The 21,185-nt window shown below is 32.9% G+C and overlaps 2 protein-coding genes across 3 annotated transcripts in view; one reads left to right on the top strand and one right to left on the bottom strand.

Annotated features, from left to right (window-relative positions):
* Positions 1–1,263, top strand: part of LOC127716730 (rho GTPase-activating protein 6-like) — a 57,243-nt gene extending 55,980 nt beyond the window's left edge. For both annotated transcript variants that reach the window (XM_052222977.1, XM_052222976.1), the window contains one exon: positions 334–1,263. In XM_052222977.1, coding sequence (XP_052078937.1) covers positions 334–1,078 — 745 coding nt within the window. In that variant the 3' untranslated portion in view covers positions 1,079–1,263. The remainder of the gene's footprint in view (positions 1–333) is intronic.
* Positions 1,264–9,777: 8,514 nt separating this feature from the next.
* Positions 9,778–20,773, bottom strand: LOC127714310 (uncharacterized). The gene is made up of 6 exons (XM_052220372.1): positions 20,658–20,773; positions 17,579–17,686; positions 16,229–16,322; positions 15,731–15,840; positions 10,908–11,051; positions 9,778–10,187 (listed from the first exon to the last, which is right to left on the bottom strand). The coding sequence occupies exons 2-6, from the start codon at positions 17,652–17,654 to the stop codon at positions 9,883–9,885; spliced, it is 729 nt and encodes a 242-aa protein (XP_052076332.1). The 5' UTR covers positions 17,655–17,686; positions 20,658–20,773; the 3' UTR covers positions 9,778–9,882.
* Between the last annotated feature and the right edge of the window lie 412 nt (positions 20,774–21,185).

Here is a 21,185-nt window from a genome sequence, read left to right as displayed (position 1 = left end):
TACATGAGGTTCAGAGAGGTCTATTCAAATTACATCAGTACGCCGAACGAAGTTAAAAGAAAACTTCACATTTTGTTCACGATGAAGTCACCATGGTATAAAAATTGCCAGAGAAGATGCTCATACCGTTTGATTTTTTAATTCGTGCAAGTGCTATCATACTTCCAAAATAATCCTCTGTATTGGTTAAGATTTAGTTAAACTTTTGCTCAGATTGATAAATCTGCACTTTGTTTTAAGTAACATTTAGTCTAGTCTATTTTTGTTTAGTTTACTACCTCAATAAACATTAAAATAACATGTTTAAACCAGTTTGTCCTCCATTTATTGTAGTATTGAACCTGATCCAGATACAACTTCAAGTAGTATTTACGATGACAGCGACACAGCCTCGATTCCACGATCTCCGTGTAGTGAAGCAGAACTTAATCCACAAAGACAATATGATCACACACCTTTACGAAATTCCAAAAGTGAAGAGGTCATGACACCCAGAACGAGGCGGAGGTTTTTCTTTTTATCAGGAAACGATAATAAAACAGAGAAGAATGACAATAATAATACTGAAAAAGAACGGCCTCAATTTCGGCTTGATAGAAGTCCTAGTCCGCAACCTTTAAGAACTCCAAGGTCAGCAAGACCTCCCAAGGTTAAAATAACAAAAGAAACATCTAGTCCAGCCGTTGTGCGAAGGCATCGATCAAATATAACAGATAGACCTCAGTCAGAAAATTTAAGTAATTGTCTTGCCATTCCGAAACCTCAGTATTCGCGGCAACTCAGTACTTCTGCAATAAACAGTAATACAAATACCTCTGCTGATGAAAATCCAGTCAGTGGCGAGGGTGGACAGTGGCTTCAGCCATCAACGCCGTCAACACCATCAACGGCAGGCAGTACACCACGAACGCCCAGAGCTTTTTCATCGAGGCATAGGCCTCTTGGACTTGGAGGAATTCCTAGAATGCCAAGGACACCATTTGCTAATTCTGAATGGGAAAGAGAACGATGGCGTCAATGGGAGCTTTTAGCCAAGGAAAATGTTGATGAAAAATATGAAAAGGAGACGCTTGTTTGATCTATTGATTTGTTCGTATATTTATTTATATTACCATAAATGTTCTAGACAGACACAGAGTGCATTTGTTAAAATATCAATCAAGAACAGTTATTAATAATTGGACATGTTATTTATTTGTTAACTATTCATTTGGGGGGATTCACAGGCAGTTATATAAAATAGAATAAAATTATATTATTATATTTTATCTTTTATGTTTTTGCTAAAAACCCATGTTTCATACCTACACAAGTAAGTCGAATGTGATCTACCGAATTAGACTTATCACCGGGTTTGTACTTACATGAGCAACACGACGGGTGCGACATGTCAAACAGGATCTGCTTACCCTTCTAGAGCACATGAGACCACCCCTGGATTTTGGGGTTCGTGTTGCTCGGTCTTCTTTGTTGTGTTTTGTATACTGTTGTTTGTCTTTTGGTCGTTTTTAGTTTTTTGCCATGGCATTGTCAGTTTGTTTTCGACTAATGAGTTTGAATGTCCCTTTGGTATCTCTCGCCTTTCGTTTAAAATAATAACTATTAAAAAACGAGATACAGTATTTTTGGCTAAAGTGGTCTACAAAACAAAGTTTTATTCGGATTTGTCTGATGAATAAATGCTTATAACAGTAGATCAAATATCATTTTATCAATATAGTTACATTTAATGTCATAAATTTGTTTTGTCTTTTGTTTATTTGTGTCGCCGGGTTGCTTACTCCTTGACATACAACGTATGCCACAAACCTACTTTTTATACATATTCATATACTGTCCATATTTGGTGACATTTTTTAACGGTTTTGATATTTTCTTTGATTTATTTTTGAATCATTTGATCAAACGCAATCCTTGCCTGTTAAAAATGAGTATAATTTAAAAAGAGAAGCAAACTCAAGTGTACTTAATTTCAAGGTTTCTTGAACACGTCTTCATAATTATGTTGGCTTGGTTAAAGAACAGTTTTGACGAGGTATTGGCACTTTCGAAAGTGTCTTGAACAGAAACCCATTCTCTTAAGAATGGAACGAGATGCTATTATTGTTTGGACATACATAATATATGATCACTATACAATCTATATACAATGTACAATAACTTGTCTGGTTGGGGTAATAAATCTCACTGTCGACTATTACCTTGATCATGTTTAAAATCTGGATCAGGGTTCTTATTAAATTTGCATATTATTATCTTCAACATATATATTTAAATAGCCACTGTATGTAAAACAGTCGTCTATCCATCCAATCAGTGTAAAAGGTTTTTATTAAGTTCATATTGTCTCTCTCTCTCTCTCTCTCTCTCTTTATAATCAATTTTGTCATTTCAAAATCAGTTAATCGTAAGCAAAACGTACGGATGAGGGACTCTTAAGCAATTTCCAAATTCGTCTGGTCTGTCAAAACCCTTTACTAGAACTGCTATGAAATACCTGATGTTATAGACATTGCATATTGGTGCTACATCTCGATTGGACGTAATATTGGTTTGATCAATCTAAAAATCAATCTAAGTCTTATATAAGCAAAATGATACATCTCTTCTACTGTAATGAAAACGATAAATAAGCACGATTTATCTACTGGAACTGTGATGAAACGATAAAAGCTGTACGTTTTGGAAAAATAAGTTTAACTACAGGTTATGTATAACACTGTGGGCATTAATAGTGCAGTTTCAATAGCAGACTTGTTCCTGTATTGATATGGCAAAAATCAAAAAAGAGTCGTCTTTATTTGATTGAATAGAAACAAATATGATAACACTATAAAAGAGGGGCGAAAGATACCAGAGGGACAGTGAAACTCATAGATCGAAAATAAACTGACAACGTCATGGCTAAAAAATAAAAAGACAAACAGACAAGTAATAGTACACAAGACACAACATAGAAAACTAAAGACTATAAGTGTCATCTTGGTGCTATTTTAGCTAGGGAACTAAAATAAAACTATAACATGAACAGCAACAATTCTCTTTTTCTTGATTTGGATATTTCGCGTTTCCTTTTGTTATTTTTCCTTTCAGTGTATTGTATGGTGATGTTAACGTGTCCTTTCTCACGATCTGTATATCCTATCTCCTTTCCTATGCCAATGAAAAAGTATGCAAATATATATAAACTTACTAGTATTTTTTTTAAAGTTTTATTTGCATGCAAGACCTCCAGGAATATCCATTTTAATCATATACAACTGACGTCACACGTTCAATTGTAATTTCTCTCACGTGTTTCCAATGCGAAAGGAGAACGTCATATTAGAATACCAATGAATGGTATCCACCAAACATTTTTCAGCTTATGTTATTAGTTTAAATTTAATTTTATCTTTTGGGTGTTTTCGCTTTTTGTTATCTAAGTACCTTTTATAATACTACATGTTGTAGTTTTGTTCATTGTTAGAGGCCGTACTGTATTCTGTTATTGTTAGTATTCTAGTCCGTTGGTCTGGGGTGGCGAGTTGTCACTGTAATAACTCTTTATATTTTTCGTACTTATAGTTATATTTTAAATCATTGTTATAATTGTTATAATAAAAGTTATGTAATACTTTTTGTATTAAGTTTCATACTGTTAAGTATTCAAAACAAGTAGAATGAAATGCAGTACATGTATATAATAACAATATTACATAATTTGCTGCATGTCTGTTTGTTAAATGTGTTAAAGTATTCACCGTCCTTGGCTTATGCCCGAATAATTCTTTTACTGTATTCATATAAAGGACGATCATGAACAAAGGGATATAGATATACATTCTATCATTACTACCCTGGTTAAAAAATCAGTTTAATATAAAATGTAAATACAAAGCATGCTGGTGCTGTCAAACTTTGATGTAATAGAAATATTCTATATCTTATATATGCGTACAGCTAAATACGTACAATTTTGCGCGGACAAACAAATTGTATGACCTAAGAGATACTCTATCTTAACGCAATGAAAAGCAATGCATGCCTAAATTCAAAATTTCGTTCTAAATTAACATGTATTCAGTAAGACTAATTCGTTCCCATTTAGCAGTAAACATATAAAACAAATTGAACACAGGTGCCACTCATTCCCTGACCCAAGTTATTTCAGCGTCTACAACGGCTGAATTTTGTACTGCATGTCATCGACTCCTAAAATACTCTTATTCTAAAATTTCTTACGTGTACTAAGAAACTGCACAACAGTACACATCTATATCACAATCAGATTGAACAGATACACTTTTCACTGAAATTAGATCGGTGTCTATGAGTGAAAGCATTTTGCAAGTTCTTCACCTCGGGATCTTAAGGTGGTACCTAACACTACAGGGAGATAACTCTTTAAAAATCAACTAAAGGTTTTAATCACGTTGTATTGTTAAGGAAATATTAAGCTTCTCAATGATCAAAATTAGTATTTGTCAAACTGCTATATAACCAGTGAATTTTTTCTGAATAGTGGTTGGTTTAAATTATTTGAAATTTTTATATTTTTGTCAAAGGGTCAAAGTAAACATTTTGTCAAAATTTTAGGAAAATTAAACGAGCCAAATTAATATTAGTCAAGGTGTTGGGTACCACATTAAATACAGAAACTAAAAGAATATAGAATGTACCTTCACTTGTAGAAGAAACTGCATAAGAACAGTTGCAATTCGTTCAGTGGTAAAGATGGATAATTGGACTACTTATAACCAGTCGTTCTCAAATAGGACGCGACGCCGCGATCTAGCCTTTTTTTGCGCTGATGCAGCGTAAAGCAAACACAAATGAATCAATCAATTTAGATACTGATGCATTAGTATTTCATACTGAGAAGTGATAAATGTGTTAGCTCATATCCTTTCAGTTGTTTGCAAGAACAATGAGGTTGAAGATAAATCATTTAACAAAGAAAGGAATAACTAAAGAGGAAAGACCCAATCTAATTACTCAAAACATTAAAATATCAATGTCAAATTTTAATGCTGGAACGTTCTTTCAAGTGAAGTATGGAATTTTTAGATCAAATTGACCTCTAATTGGCCACAATAATTTGCCAAAAATACCTGTGTTTGACCTTAAGCAGGAAAATGTGTACACAAATACCTTCGGGTGTAATGGACAACCACAAATATTTTTGTTATATAGTGTTATGTATCTCCAAAACGTTTTTGGTTTTAAATCCTTATCGTAGACAGCTGAAAACAAAACAACAATGAAAGAACAATGTGTCTGAAGATACGAGTGCATCTTCCCTTGTATTTATCTATTAACCTTTTGTGTGATAAAAGTGATTAAGATACCACTGAGACAATCGACAGCCAGGTCGAAAAAAGATAGGAACAGTTTGACTAAAATGAAAGATCTAGAGATAACAACATTTCATAAAACTCTGCACACAAACCATACTAATGGTTTAGCAACACAAACCTCTTAAATCAACGGGGTAAGAATCGGGTTCCTGCTACAGCAGTTGCATCCGCCATGTTGATCTAAAAAAGTAATAACTCTGGTGCTAAGTCGCATTCGATCATATTATAAACGAGGAAAGGCGACGTCAATGAAACATATCCGTATTCAACTGAGACACCAAACCATAAAAGCGTTCATAAAACTTGCGAATAAATAACTATGAGCATTGACGCTTTAGCTTCCAGGTAAGCAGCAACGGCATATCAAGGAAATTCAGGAACTGCATGCTATTGAATATTGTACAGTAGGGCATGTTGGTCAATAATATATATTACATGAATTATAAAGGTAAAAAAACCGGTCTGTTCCTTTGAATGGGACTTTAAATTTTATCTAAAAAACTCAAAATAACGGAGGCAAACACAAACTGTACAACTTCACTGCATGTAGAAAAATTATATGTACATGTATGTTTGACTGAAATCCATTTATTGCCTTTTTTAATAATCTTACACCAGTGATGATCATCTACGAAATAGTGAATTCGTGTTCAAAGGCCAATAACTCTTGTCCACTGAATAATTATAGGTTTCATAGCGAGTGAGAATTGGATATCGCTTAATATCAATTCGATTTATTTAATTTCAATATAGTAATAATTTAAACGAGCCTTCGGTGAGTTCATTATTACTATTTGAATTAAATAACGCGAGTTGATATCAAGCGATATCCAATTCTTACAAGCTGTTAAACCTATTTCTCTTATGGTCAACACTCTCGTTGTATTAAGTTAAAAATTCCCAGAATAGCTGATCTAGTCATTTGCATATTCAAGAATGACGTCATACGTCCTGTTCCGGTGTCAAACTTTAACATCGGACATTTGAAAACTTCTTGTACGCTTCAGAATGTAATAAAATTTGACAAAAAGAAGATTTTCAGGTGAAAAGTTTGAGTGTTTTGTATATTATTGAAGAAATCACAAATGTCCGTTGCCATGGACGAAATGTACATCATCTTAACCTTTGAAAGTCATCAATGACCCAACGAATAGCCAATAAAAATGTCGTAATATCGTGATGCTGGATAAGCCAAACAAATTAACGCAGATTTTCCGTGCAGTGTGATACGAGAAATATCTCTTTTAGCAAGAAATAGATAACAGGCCACAACCATAAGAGAATCAGTTAATGAACCCTTTAGGAGGAATTGATATAATCTAGTCGTGAATCTAGTCCAATCAAATTGGGTACAAATAATACTCAAATCTCAATAATAGTTCAACAGAAATTATGTATTTGTCTTAGTATTGCCTATGTATACATATAAAAAGTCTTCTTTTATGTAAATGTTCTATGTGGAAAATGGGTAAAAATGGTGAAATGTATAACCCCTGATTATATCTTTTGATTCATTTGCAAAATTAGAATAGAGCAACCTTTTGACAGATTGTCAGCTATAACGTGAGGGTACCCAAATTGCACCTATTTTGACAGTTTTTTTCAGCTACGTTTATTTATGTTCTCGACAAAAGTTTCCATTCTGTGTTTATTTTGTAGATGTATCCTTATTTACTATATTGTTTCACCAATTCAATTTTGAATTCATCTTGAATCATAGAAAAAATGGGTTTGAACCAACCTCCAAACGGTCCATGATTCTGTAATGAGGAGTACCCAAATTGCACCCATGCTTAAATTCACATTCTTAAAAATCGAATAACAGATGTTTTGTTTTATTTCTTCAAATATTTAGAACAATTTGATATTAGTCCATGTTAACTATTCATTTTTTAAGAAATGGATGCTTGTAACATATTTTATTTGCTAATTTTTAAAAGATGACTTTTTTTGGACGTCGCATGGCGACGTTTCCGTACATTTTACTTTTCCCAGTGAACACTTCATCTGTTTATATATACTGTGATTTTTTTGTGTATATTTAAATATATTTACCTATGTTGAAAGACGTGCATAGTGTCAAATCATAAAAATACAAATTGTTTAGTCTCTAGGAAAACTTGGAAAATTTCCTCCGGTATGTTTGCTAAATAGGTGCAATTGTAAATGCTCTTTTGTTCCGACGTTGGAAAGTTCCTGGCGGAAAGAACTAACTAGCCGAAAAGTTCCGGAGGAACTTATTAACTAGTTACTTTGTTCTTCCTCTGGTTTAAAAGTTCCACCGGAACAAAGTGACTAGTTGAAAATTTCCAACGGAACATATCAACTAGTTAGAAAGTTCCCTTTTTGCCAAATTAGTCAAAACCGGAACTTACAAACTAGTTCAAAAGTTCCAACGGAACTTATCAACCAGGCAGAAAGTTCCATTTGGAGAATTGATGCAAAGTAAAAGCGCAACATATTATATTTGAACCTTTCAAAGGGAAACCAAGATACTGATTACAAAAGTCAAATGGAACTTATCAACTAGCCACAAAGTTCCTCCTTGGCAATTAAGTCAAAACCGGAACTAACAAACTAGCCCAAAAGTTCCAACGGAACTTATCAACCAGTCACAAAGTTCCATTTGGAGAATTGATGCAAAAAACCACATGAGGAGGGGGATATTCTTCCCTCTCTTGAGGGTACTATGAATACTAAATTTGCATGATAATGCAACTTATTCCGTTTTATGTGAGTTATGAAATACAACTTAAATTTTGCATATTTGTCCCCAAAGAAACCCCTTTCAATGCGTTGGGTATTCTTGTAAATTTATGATTTGCTCTTATATATACTGATACTCATTCTTCCCCCTCTTTCTACAAAAAGGACGAAATATGGTATATTCCAAACGATGTAACTAGTTGTTCTGTTCCGCCAGAACTATTCAACTAGCTACATTGTTCCGGGACTTTTCAACTAGCTATTTTTTTCCGGAACTTTTCGACCGCACTCGGAATAAAACAACTATAGTTGGAAAGTTCCATCGGAATGAAATAACTAGTTGAAAAGTTCCGCCGGAACAAAGTAACTGACGGAACATAGTGGCTGCTACACAATTTGGGTACTCGGTGCAATTTGGGTACCGTGACGTTAGCTTTTGATCGTATTTCCCTTATGACGAAAAGTTGATACGGAAAACGCGTCAATGAGACAACACGCCAACGACATCTAACAAAAATAAAAAAAAACACATGTAAAGGCCAACAAAAGATCAAATATCTATGTAAAATAACCCGGATATATTCAGACAAAAAAAAATGAGCAGAAGAGAGAAAAAATTGAAAGAATCTATTTTGGTCTAACTCCTGTATAGGTGTTCATTTTCTTGTCAGTTTCAACATTGCATCAAGGAGGTTATATCTACTATAGCCTCCTTATAACCTCCTTTATTACGTCGACTGAATTTGCCTCGTAAACATGTTTACCTTGACCTATAATGGTTTACTTTTATAAATTATTACTTGGATGGAGAGTTGTCTCATTGGCACTCATACCACATCTTCCTATATCTATTGCCATTGAAAAGATGTTCTTATCATTTGTTTTTTTTTCAAGTTTTACGTCATGACTATAAGATAAGATAAGATAAGATATTTTATTTCCAATTATGGGCCCCAAAGGGCATAAACATTACAACATCAATAATTTTTCATAATACAATACAAACAATGAGATAAAAAAAAAAAAAAGTTAAACGAGAACTATTTAAGTTCTTAAAGAATACGTAGATAAAGAATCTATAGCATGTTTTTTTTTTTTAATACTAATGCATTTTATTGCAAGTGTGGTTGATATAGATAACAAACAAGCAGCCCAAAAAGAAAAAAAGAAAAATAGATATCCACATATGTATAGTACACAAAAAGTTGGATCAATTAAATATATAATAATTAGCCAAAAAGAAAGTAGAAATTAAGCATGTCCATGACTCATCCTGTGTCAGCAGCAAATAGGAAAGCATTATGGTTTCCTATAAGCAAATACATCAAACGGGGAGTACTAAATATAAATATGTGGACCTTTTCATAGTTTTATATGCTACTTATATGCCGGATTTAACTTGCCAAACTTTGAATGAAAATAAACTAAAAATTATCGTTCTTCCGAAGCGCTTTTGGGGATTTTCAAACATCAGGAATGCTCAAATCCAAACATTTGAAGGTCAGGATGTAAAAATACGTAGAAACATAAAGAATTATACGACCAAAAGGGACATGATTTCTCAAACTTAAGATATCGAGTGTAACTAATACAGTACACTATGATTAAACATGTGAGGTCCGTCTTTCGTACTTGTAACGTACTTTTTTTTTATCTCTAAGAAGACATTGCAGCGTGACACAAAGTTATGCGTGTGTGAAAATGTACCTTGTGAAGAAAAAAAAAACCCAGACTCTTATCACCTTTTAATTTTCATGATTGTTATATCATCGGTACAAGTTCAGTATTTTATCCTTGTGATAATACTTTACATTGTCACTGTAGTTCACAAAACAAATTAAGCATAAGCTTCTCTTGTCTGCAATATTCTTTCTGTCGATGAGGTTTTTGCTCTAACTAATCTTGATATTGGTTTTATATCAAAGTCGTCTTTCAATGTAATCGCTCTCATTGTTTCTGCGCGGATGTTCGTGATAGCCGTCATCTCAGAAGGTTCTGGATCCCTGTTTTTGCATCTCAGATAAAGCTTCATTGTACAAAAAGTAGCAGCAACAAACATTGACCCAAGAAACACTATACCAAGGACTATAGCAAGTATCACCCCGATATCTCCCCTATCATTGCTGCTAAAGGGTTCCTCCACTGTGAAATAAAAGAATGAAAATAAATAGGATATTAAGTACAATTCAATATTTCATCACGAAGACAAAATGCAATAACTGCATTGACAGCTTGCTATTCAGTATGCATTTTGCTCACTGTTGAAGGCGGTATGGTGACCTATACTCACACTATAGCATATGTAAGTAATTTGGTCGCTGATCGATAATTGTCTCATTTGCAATTATACCACTTCTTATTTCTATATTGAAAAAGAGGAAATTTTTACTGCGGTAGATAAGAGCTAACCATGTTCAATGTACTGGTTTAACCAAAGATATGGATATCTAATGAAAACATAACAAATCCAGATCCTGGAAAAGGGAGTCAGGACAATACGCAAGTACATGGAACACTTGTTCTTTCTTTGTTCACACAGTTATTCAAAAGCAATACAATAATTTCTGAGTTTAGTACAACATTATGTAATTATAGAGGTCTCAACGACTGCAAATCTCTCGTAAATCTTCCGACTACTGGCTTGTTTTAAAAATAACAAAAAATCTTGAACGTCATCTAAATTTTTACGCAGCAAAACTAAACGTACATTGAGCTGCAAAAGTTGTTTTTATCGGCATCCGATTTCACCTGGATAGATACATGCCCTGTGAAACTAGTTTGTCTAGCGAAATATTTGTTTAAATTTTAATTTTTAATTTTTTTTGAATATTTGAATATTTACATACTATATATGTTACCTACCTTCTACATATGATTTATAGGAGACTTTAAATGCATGTGGAAAACTACCATAAGTCGATTTGAATACAATGGAAGCATCACCCTCTGATATGTGAAGTGGAATTTCAGACGTTATATTTTTGTTACATATGGTCGTTACATTATCTACAATTAAAAAATCAACATTCTTACCATTCGATTTTTTTTTTAGCAAATTAAAGGGTTAAAAAAGTATAGTTAGTAAATTAGAGTCTGGATGGGTGTTTACAGAATAATGGACCAAAACAGCAGAATAAAGGCCCCAAAAAATAATGAATAGTGAAAAATGACCAAACAAAATAAAGAATAGGGAATAATAGGGTCAGAGAAAATGGGCCCAAAAATTAAAGAATACAGAAATGAAGGACCCCAACCACACCCTCGTATATTCATTCGATTGTATACAAATTGGGACAACCAGTTAGTCATTATCTACCTTATGTTTTATGCTTCTGATTGGTTAATATTTCATGCATATTAAAGTACAAGATGGATTCATAATTACAAAATTTCGCAGGATCTAAATGAATAAACAATTCATAAATTTCGTGCGTCCGAATTTAACTATCGATTAAGGGAAGCATTATTAATATGGTTGAATATAGGCTAATAAAATTGGTCAAACAGCATTTCACTAACCACCCATTTAATCCCTTGTTGCTCGGTGTTTTGGTGACTTTATTTTCCTTTGTAAAACTGTAATCTGATGATAAATTAACTTACAAATAATTTGGACCATGATTCGAACTGTCTTAAAAGGGAGACAACTAAAATTTATTTTTTTGTGAATAGTTTGTACTGAAACAGTTCAATCTGTGGTGTACATGAGGAAGTTCTTTTTTTAACTATTTTATACGAGAAGCATATATTTCAATGAATACAACTGTCGCACGGAAACGCACGAAAGAAAAATGATTAACCAACTAGTGCTGAATTAGAGGCAACAGTAGTTAGCAGATGTTCAAGCCTCATAAATCCATTAAGAAGATACAAATCAGGGTAAAAATACACTGTGTCTAAATTACCCCGGCAAAAAATGTTTGGACTCGATAGTTTCTAATATCCGGTACGGTGACTGACCATCAACAGACAGGGAAAAGGTAGGATTTCTGTTTATTTGTTATTTTTATGATATTGAAGAATATACATACGCATATAACTGTTTTCGATTGTGAGATATAATATTTTCTACAACCGTTCTAGATTAATTGATAAATAAGTAAAAAGGCCCATCAAAATGGTGAATTGAGTGAACCTTGCCTCGAATTTGTTTAATTTCTCTTGAAATTGTGCACACTGTACGGAAAGAAAGCTACGAAAAGAAAGATATTAACACGGAGATTGCAAGACTAGTCACTTTGAGCACCTCAATATCTGTATTCCTGTGCATAGAACAAAAGAAATGGGTCATGTCAAAATGGAAGGACCCGGTTTTGTCAATGTTGTTTACTACATAAAGACCCGGTTTTGTCTTTGTAAAGGACCCGGTTTTATTTTCTTTTGAAACCACAAATTTATGAAAAGCAACTTTAACACTGATCTGAAAAATGTCCATCGAAAGAAATTAAATATATAAATATATGAGCCATATAGATACTATTGTAAAACAAACCTTTCGTGTTAAAATTTTAAACGGGAACTCTTCGAAATAGGGAGTACACATTTTTCGAATGCTATACGTATACCTTATTGCACTTATCTTCGAACAAAGTTTAAAAGAAATATTAATACTTTATGGCGTGCACTTACATTAATTCTTTTATAACATTATGATGTTTGTTTGTTTTCTATACTAGTATGTAAAAATGTAAAAATAAGAAGATGTGGTATGATTGTGTTACCAAATTAATTTATCAAAAGAGTAAAGGTAGTATGCTTTATTATACTATTATCATAGTCTACACTATGTTTACAATATATTTACTATCATTTACTCATTCATTCATTCATTCATTCATTCATTGACGGACAGTCAGAAAAAAAGACTTTAGTCTATACCATTTTGCACGAATTAATCATGCATGCAACCCTGCTAAATTTTCTTGTACTATATATACTGTGTTATTCTTACTAATGCGAGTTTTAATACTTGAGTATGTACATAAAATAGCTGTGGGAAACTTCAAGTTAACGTTTGAAATAAATGTACATTACAATTATGTATTTTCAATGTGAATAAAAGTTGGTTTGCAACATATTTAAAACGTCACTATATCTACGGCTTATTTAGATTTTAGAACAACCTAAGTGGCCACTTACCCCGTGAAAAATCCCTGTGAGACAACTTTCCATCAGAGACCAAATGACGTAAAAATTAGCAAATATAGGTCACCGTATGGCTTCCAACAATGAGAAACAATGAAAAAGGCCCCGAAATGAAAAATGTAAAATAATCAAACGAGAAAACTAATGATCTGATTTAGGTACAAAACAAAAAACGAAAAACAAATATGATATAAAGCAGTGAAAGACAACCACTGAACTACAGGCTCCTGGATTCTGGACTGGCACATACAGAATGGCGGGCTTAAACGTTTTAGTCCCCCCCCCCCAATAAAAAGAAAGAAAAGAAAAGTGATATAATAGCACAACATAAGAAAAAACGATAAAAATCAGTTGAAAAAAAAGGTTTAACTCATACGATTACAGAGTCTGTATAGTAAATGGGCGATTGGCACTAAAAGTTGGTTTCTCTTTTTTTTTTATTAAATTTTATGATGGTATACGATATAGGTATATTATATTAGAGGCGGATCCAGGGGTGTAGAGGGCGTACACACACCCCTTTTTGATAGCTAGAAATAATTATTATATCATAGTTTTTCACAATTTTTTATATGATTTTTTATCCGTTTTATGGCATTACGTCCCCTTTTAAAAATCCTAGATCCGCCCCTGCATATTGCAATTGACAATTTTAAACTTGACCAACGTCGCTAAAATGTAGAACATTTGTCAATGAACGATAATCATTACACAATGGAGAAATAATAAAAAAAACCCGTTTATTTATAAAATTATTAATAAAATAATCACTATTGCATTTTCTGGATGACCTGAGACTATTATACTAATTTATATTTACCATAATAGTTACAAGGAGGAGTAAAACGATTTTTAACGCATAATCATTGTGGTCCTTTGTGTCGCATGGCAATTCATTTTCTAGGGCGATTCTGCATGCATATACGTTTGTCTTATATTTACATTATTCATATAAAAAAATCAAATTGTGTTACAATACCTTCATTTCTTTGTATTTCACTGTTAAAGTATTCGTTTTTATACAAAGGAAAATTAAAATTATTGTTGTTCCATTAAATCAGGAGTTCAAGTGTTTACGGATTCAAATAAATAATAAGTTATCCTCTGAAAGAAATCGTTTTCAACTAGCCATCAAACTCCTGATGAACGCCGGATTTTAATTCACGTCTTGCGATTATGCATTATTTTCTATGAAAACTCCGGGTCCTGCTTTGTGAAATTATAGGACAAAACCGGGTCGTACACATTGACAAAACCGGGTCCTTCAATTTTGACATGACCCATTTCTTTCGTTCCATGCACAGAAATACAAATATTGAGGTGCTCAAAGTGACTTGTCTTACGATCTCCGTGTTAATATCTTTCTTTCCGTACCTTTCTTCCCGTACAATGTGCACAATTTAAAGAGAAATTAAACAAATTCGAGGCAAGGTTCACTCAATTCGCCATTTTGATGTGCCCTTTTACTTATTTCTCCATTAACCTAGAACGGTTGTAGAAAATATTACATCTCAGAATCGAAAATAGTTATACGTGTATGTATATTCTTCAATATCATAAAAATAACAAATCAATAAACAATACCTTTTTTCTGTCTGTTGATGGTCCGTCACCGTACCGGATATTAGATACTATTGAGTCCAAACATTTTTTTCCGGGGAAGTTTAGACACAGTGAAATAGGGAATCGAATGTAGTACAAAAGGTTCGCCAACAAGGTAACCAGTGGCGGATCCAGGGTGACACAGAGGGTGTACACACACCCCTTTTTTATCGCCTAATATTCTTTTAAATCTCATGTTTTCACATATAGCTCTTTAACTGTTTCGGTTCTTATACATCCTTGGCTTTCAAATATTCGGCTTTGAGCGTTCCTGATGAAGGTAAATCCGGAAAAGCGCTTCGGACGCATGAAATTCATAACGTGTTTTTTTCATTTTTTTCACGACACTTTTTTTTTCAAAATTTTAATATGAAATCGTCCAATTTGTTTTAGCCTCGCTCCGCTCGTACGTATTAATTCATTTATCGGTCAAAATGTCACAATTGGGAACACGACACAATCGGTAATTTGGACTATCTTGTTATCTGAATATCGAAGACAACGAGACTGCATTATAAAGAAACCTATTCCATCTTACATGTATAAAATAAGTAAAAAATATAAATGGGGTTGTTCAAACATACTTTCAATATAATATAGAACATATTAGAATGAAGCCTTTTATTACAGATCAGGACTGGTCTTAATCGAGACGTAAAGGAAGCATGCATGTAATGGTATAATATCGCAATACTTTACTATTAAATAAATACATAAATATTCTTCATAATATTAAAAAAATACAAATTTAATATAGCTTGATAATGTGAACGTGTAAAAATTGAGAAGATAGGGAAAAATGGAAAAGTACACCTATAAATAGCATTACCTTTCACACTGATGTATACGAGTAACCTTTTCATACTGATGAATAACCTTTCACACTGATGCATAACCTTTCACTCTGATGCATAATCCCTCACACTGATGCAACTTACCTGTAAAAGTAAAAGTTAGATAAGATTCTGAGCAATCTCCTCTGATTGTTAGATAATTAAGAGCAAGGTACATTGTTTTTCCGGATTTAATACGCCATGAACAGTTTAATCTGCAAAACAATAAAAATATAATTCACACTTTTCAGTGCAAGACATAAAAAAGAGAAACGTTTTTAAACCAAACCGGATCAAACTATTTTATATTGAAAGCATATTTATTCAATTTTGATTCTTTGTATGATGCTTTATACAAATATAAATAAACGTCTTATTTCGGTTAGTGTTTTTGGGAAAAAGAATCTTATAAAGACAGAGTGGAGTGCATATCGCAGTTCAGCTAGAAAATTCAATCTTTTGAAAATTGTTCTACCAGGACTGTTTGTGGTTTTTAATTAACTGTTGATTCAAATTGTGTTGTTTTGGAAATTTTGATTCTTTTCAGAATTATCATAGAAGCTTGGTTTTCTTTCTGTTATCGTTATCCTATAGTTTACTTACGATGACGGACTGCCTTCATTTGCAGCTTTGAATTCTGTGAATAATATTCTCTTTTCAGAGGACCACCGTTCAAATTCTGTACCGTCACAGGCACCTTAAATAATTAAATGTTAAGGATTTAGAACCCTACACATTTCATGAACAATACAAGTAGCCTAATACATTACATTACTAACTGAATCAGTATATCAGTGTCTCAACAATAAATATATAAATATATATTTTATTTCGATAACACTGAAAATGAAAAGTGTGTGTTATACACAGTGGCGGATCCAGAAATTTTCACAAGTAGGGGCCCACTGACTGCCTAAGAGTGGGCCCGCTCCAGTCATGTTTCAGTGATTCCCTATATAATCAACCAAATTTTTTCCACAAAAGGGGGGCCGGGCCCCCTGCCCCCCCTAAATCCGCCTCTGATTATTGCATCTAAAAACAACCAAGTACATACACACTAAAAGCTAGAGATAAACATACGGTCTGCAATAAAAACAAACGGCTGTATAATGTGATAAGCTCTTTATTGCGACTATGAATAAATCTATCAGAGACTATTACAAGCTGTTAAATGGACCCGAACATAGACATTTATTATCATTACAGATCTGCTATCATCCGAATCCTTGATGGAACAAAAACCCAATTACATTTGATTAAAGAAGTTCATGAGTTTGGAGTGGAACATAAATAAGTTATGATGCTTTCTCTAGACATGTTGATCTCTCTATCTGATTACATAAACTAAGGAGATGTGGTATGGTATCCGACAGAGACCATGGAAGTAAATCAACTGTGGGAAGTGGATGTAAGCAACTGTGGGAAGTGGATGTAAGCAACTGTGGGAAGTGAATGTAAGCAACTGTGGGAAGTGGATGTAAGCAACTGTAGTAAGTGGATGTAAGCAACTGTAGGAAGTGGATGTAAGCAACTGTAGGAAGTGGATGTAAGCAACTGTAGGAAGTGGATGTAAGCAACTATTTGTTTTGTTCCTTAAGGTGTTTTTGGGCCTTTCAGGCTTTTGATCTCGAGAGTTCCTGATAAATGTTTTTTTTTTTTAAATCAAGTGTTGTACGCAAACTTTACATTTCTATCTAAGAAAAATGGTTGAAAATTTTCAAACCCCACGCTTAACTGAACAAAAACAACAATGATATCACGAAAAAAACCAAACACACAAAAATAACAATAGCACACCCCCATTTAATTGGTCTTAACTTGTGATTTGAAAATTGAAATAAAATATCACGATTCCAATGTCTTCAAGTATCGCTTAATTTTAATAAATGTGCGAATTGTTGGAAATCAAATTAAAATCTATTATATACATTAACTGCGCTCAGACTTAATTACCTGAAGCTGCAGCTGTTGGAAGAACGTAATTGGAAACCAAAACTAAATAAACACAAACGAGGATTTTTCCTATCATGCTGTTCCTTCTTCAGATCATTCGGAATGTCTCTGAAAATGCAGAAAATATAGGATGAAAAGTTTGTATTAAACACCACACGTAAATGCGACTGAAATAGAAAGTATGATAAGTCTAATATTTGGCCCTTGAATTAATCGAAAGTCAGAAGATTTTATGAATCTTTCAATTTAAAATCTTTCAGATGATCTGATTATCATTTTACATATAGGACATTTTTGTCTTACTGTATTACCGAATATATTATAAGTTTCAAAAGATGACGTGCCAATTTAACATTCAAATATTTATGAGTTTGAAAGCATTTTGATTTATAAACAATTGAGTTTTCGATTTTCAAAAACTGTTTCTAACAATGTAATAACATAAGAGGCCAACTTAAGTGAGAATGTTCCAAGCAGGATATCAGAAGACAAACCTTAATTTGGTTTTATGTATAACCAAGGAAGTGTCAATATAATTCTTCCATGGTATAACTGTTTTATCTCTTGTCATGCCAACATTATTGTGTTATCTGCACACCCTTTTTCATACCTGATTTGCATATACTCCTCACTTCATGAATTTAGCAGATACCATGGAGCAATTAAAAAGCATAGTTTTAAGAATATAGGAAACTATGTGTACTCTCAGATCTGTCCTTTGTATCCTGTCCGTATTTTTTTGCTAATTTTTTTTTTTACGCTTCGTGTCGTTTGATGGGTTTCAAGTTATTTTTACAGAATGTTCTTATGTTGAATATCCTAGGGTAAGGGTAGGGTTAAACCCCTCCACTTTCTTTCTGTGTCTGTCCCAAGTTAGGAGCCTGTAATTCAGTGGTTTTCGTTGGTTGCTGTATGTCATATTTGTTTTTCGCGATTGTTTGGAGCATAAATCAGTTCGTTGCTTTTTTCTCTAATGAATTGTTTTACAATTTGTCATGCAGTGGCCTTTAAAGCATATGGGATGGGTTTTGCTTATTTTTTAAGACCGTACGGGGACCTATATATAGTTGTTTACATATTAGTCCTTTAGTCTCTGGGAGATAATCGGCTCATCGGCAATCATACTATATCTATTATATTTATTTTTCTTAAAAAGACAACTAATTAATTTACAAAACAATCATGACGCAAGAACTAAATTTTGAACAAAACAGTTGCCGCCAAAACCGTAGATGAACTTCTGCTCCATTAGAAACACATTTTGTTTCATACCTCTGATCGAGATATAAAAACAGAAGGGCTCAGTACGACTTGTCTAAATTGGTAGCCTTTCTATCTTTGTTTATATTGAATTTTCTTTTCAGACTTTTTGTATTGATAGCAGATCTTAAGTAACTTTTCCACTCGTGGCGATCTATAGAGCTTGACATATGACATGCATGTTAATATATCGTTGAAGACTGTCAGTTGACCTCTGTGTGTCATTTTTGTCTTATTTTCTTACTCTGATTGCCTAACCTTTTTATAACCCACATTTTATTTTACTTATACTTAAAATACTGCTGAGAGAGAATTTCATGATTGCAAAGTATATGTCTTAATTTTTTATTACAAACGTACAATTTCCCTGTTGGTTGGAAATTTTACCAATACAAACTAAAGATTTCACTTTTATATGAACTATGGTTTAGTATGTAGTCGGTATTGTATCGGTGTGTAAACAGCTTCTCAAACAGTGTTTTACAATGTCAATTTGTGCTTTGTCGAAATTTTATTCACTCCCAAATAAAAGTTTTTTTTTTAAATATTACCTTCACTGTGTTAATATCAGATATATTTTAGGTGAAAATAATTTGAAGGCGAAACAGCATAGTTTCGTTATGATATACATGTATTCCTTCCAAATGAGTAGAGTTCATATTAGCTTATTCGTAGAACCCACGAGATATATATCGTGCTAATCTAGAGTGTAAAAAGTAAAATATCAAAAATACCGAACTCAAAAGAAGATTAAAAACGGAAAATCCCTTATCAAATGGCAAAATCAAAAGCTCAAACTCATCAAACGAATGGAAAACAACTGTCATATTCCTGACTTGGTACAGGCATTTCCTTATGTAGAAAATTGTGGATAAAACTTGGTTTTATAGCTAGCTAAACCTCTCACTCGTATGACAGTCATATAGCATTCAGTGAGAGATCCTAGGTTCAAACCGCGGTCTCCACGTGAGACCGCTTCTCTGCTAAACGCTTTGTCTTTAAAAGAAGGATTAGGAAATAGCAAGTAAGAGCCTCTTCGGGTAGGAGTTAAAATAACGTGTTCTTGTAGGTTTGTACATCAGACAGTTATTGTTTTAGAAATATGAAAGTAACATTTTAACAATTTTATGCGTACAAAGCGCCTTTGTTACATGTTTAAACTCCCGATATATACAGTGTGTTTATCTGAGTAGTAGTCGGATCCATGTTCGTACTTCTTCATAATCTTCCGGTCCTGAATCCATTGAAAATACAACTGTCCCTTAGATGTTAAACACTCATCCAACAATCAATCTATTTGACAGTAACTATTTTTTTAATATCATACGTCGCCATGACTTTTAATTTTTAACGAGTGTTATTCATTTTCGCAAGCGATTGTCACATGAAGAAATGATACCGCGAATATAAATCGTTGGGAATATATAAAACTTGGATCTTTTCTAAATTGTGTTTACATCAACAACAAAACAGTTCAAAACTCGCCGAAAAAAAACACAAAAAAAAAAAACTGCTGCGATGTCGCTAAAACGAGAAAAAATGTACAAGAGAAAATAAGATGGTTTAAATTATTTAAAGCACGGTCTTTCATTTATCAAATTTAATACAGTACATACATATTAAAATCACCTTTTGACTAAGAAATCTTACACAGTCCAAGTAGACTAGTCCACTACTAGTTTAATGGCATAAATAAAAATGACCAGTGCTCAGTGTGTGTTCATGAAATATCATTTAATATAGCATATGGTTAAATTTCTTTTTCATCATATGTAAGATCACAAAATAACATTTTGAGAACATTAAAGAAGTTACTTACTTGAAGAAAATGTATCTCTTCTTTTCCAGAATTTTTCACACGATGCAGATTTTGCAAAAGAACGATTTCAATACAAGAAGACCGTAACAAAAACTTTAATTTACTGTCATCTCAATTTGAACTACTTCAAGTGTCGCAAAGATATTTGTTTTTCTAATTTTAGGTTAAAAAACAAATAAGTTGTACATTTTACAATAGCAGCGTGCCATAAAATAATTAAAGTTGACTTTATTGCTTACTTTTAAATTATCTTCAGTGTAAATCTTTACTTCGATAATACACGTTTTAAACCTATGCATATAAATAAAGAATTAGTTCTTTAATATATACTTACTTCTTGTCTTTTTTATAATTGCAAAAGAACTTCCTAAAATCTAATTAAATTTTAGGGGCAAATGAACGAAAATCAATTGTCCAAGATATATTTAACTTTTCTCTCGTAAAGGTAAAAAAATCAACGTTTTTGCATTCCGGACTGAGTAGCTCATATTTTATGTCAATCAGTTATGTTCATTTGAAGGAATTAAG

The sequence above is a fragment of the Mytilus californianus genome, unplaced genomic scaffold (genome assembly GCF_021869535.1).
Source record: "Mytilus californianus isolate M0D057914Y unplaced genomic scaffold, xbMytCali1.0.p SCAF_9, whole genome shotgun sequence".
Classification (NCBI taxonomy): Eukaryota; Metazoa; Mollusca; class Bivalvia; order Mytilida; family Mytilidae; genus Mytilus; species Mytilus californianus.
Note: the sequence above shows the minus strand (reverse complement) of the source record. Positions and strands in the feature narration are given on the sequence as shown.

Bases quoted from the DNA above. Each gene is read 5' to 3' on its own strand.
- LOC127714310 (XM_052220372.1), bottom strand. From the start codon at position 17,654: ATGATAGGAAAAATCCTCGTTTGTGTTTATTTAGTTTTGGTTTCCAAT. The intron at 16,323-17,578 runs GTAATTAAGTCT...TAATTATTTAAG, and splicing joins TCCAACAGCTGCAGCTTCAG to GTGCCTGTGACGGTACAGAA. The intron at 11,052-15,730 runs GTAAGTTGCATC...TTTTAATTGTAG, and splicing joins TCTAACTTTTACTTTTACAG to ATAATGTAACGACCATATGT.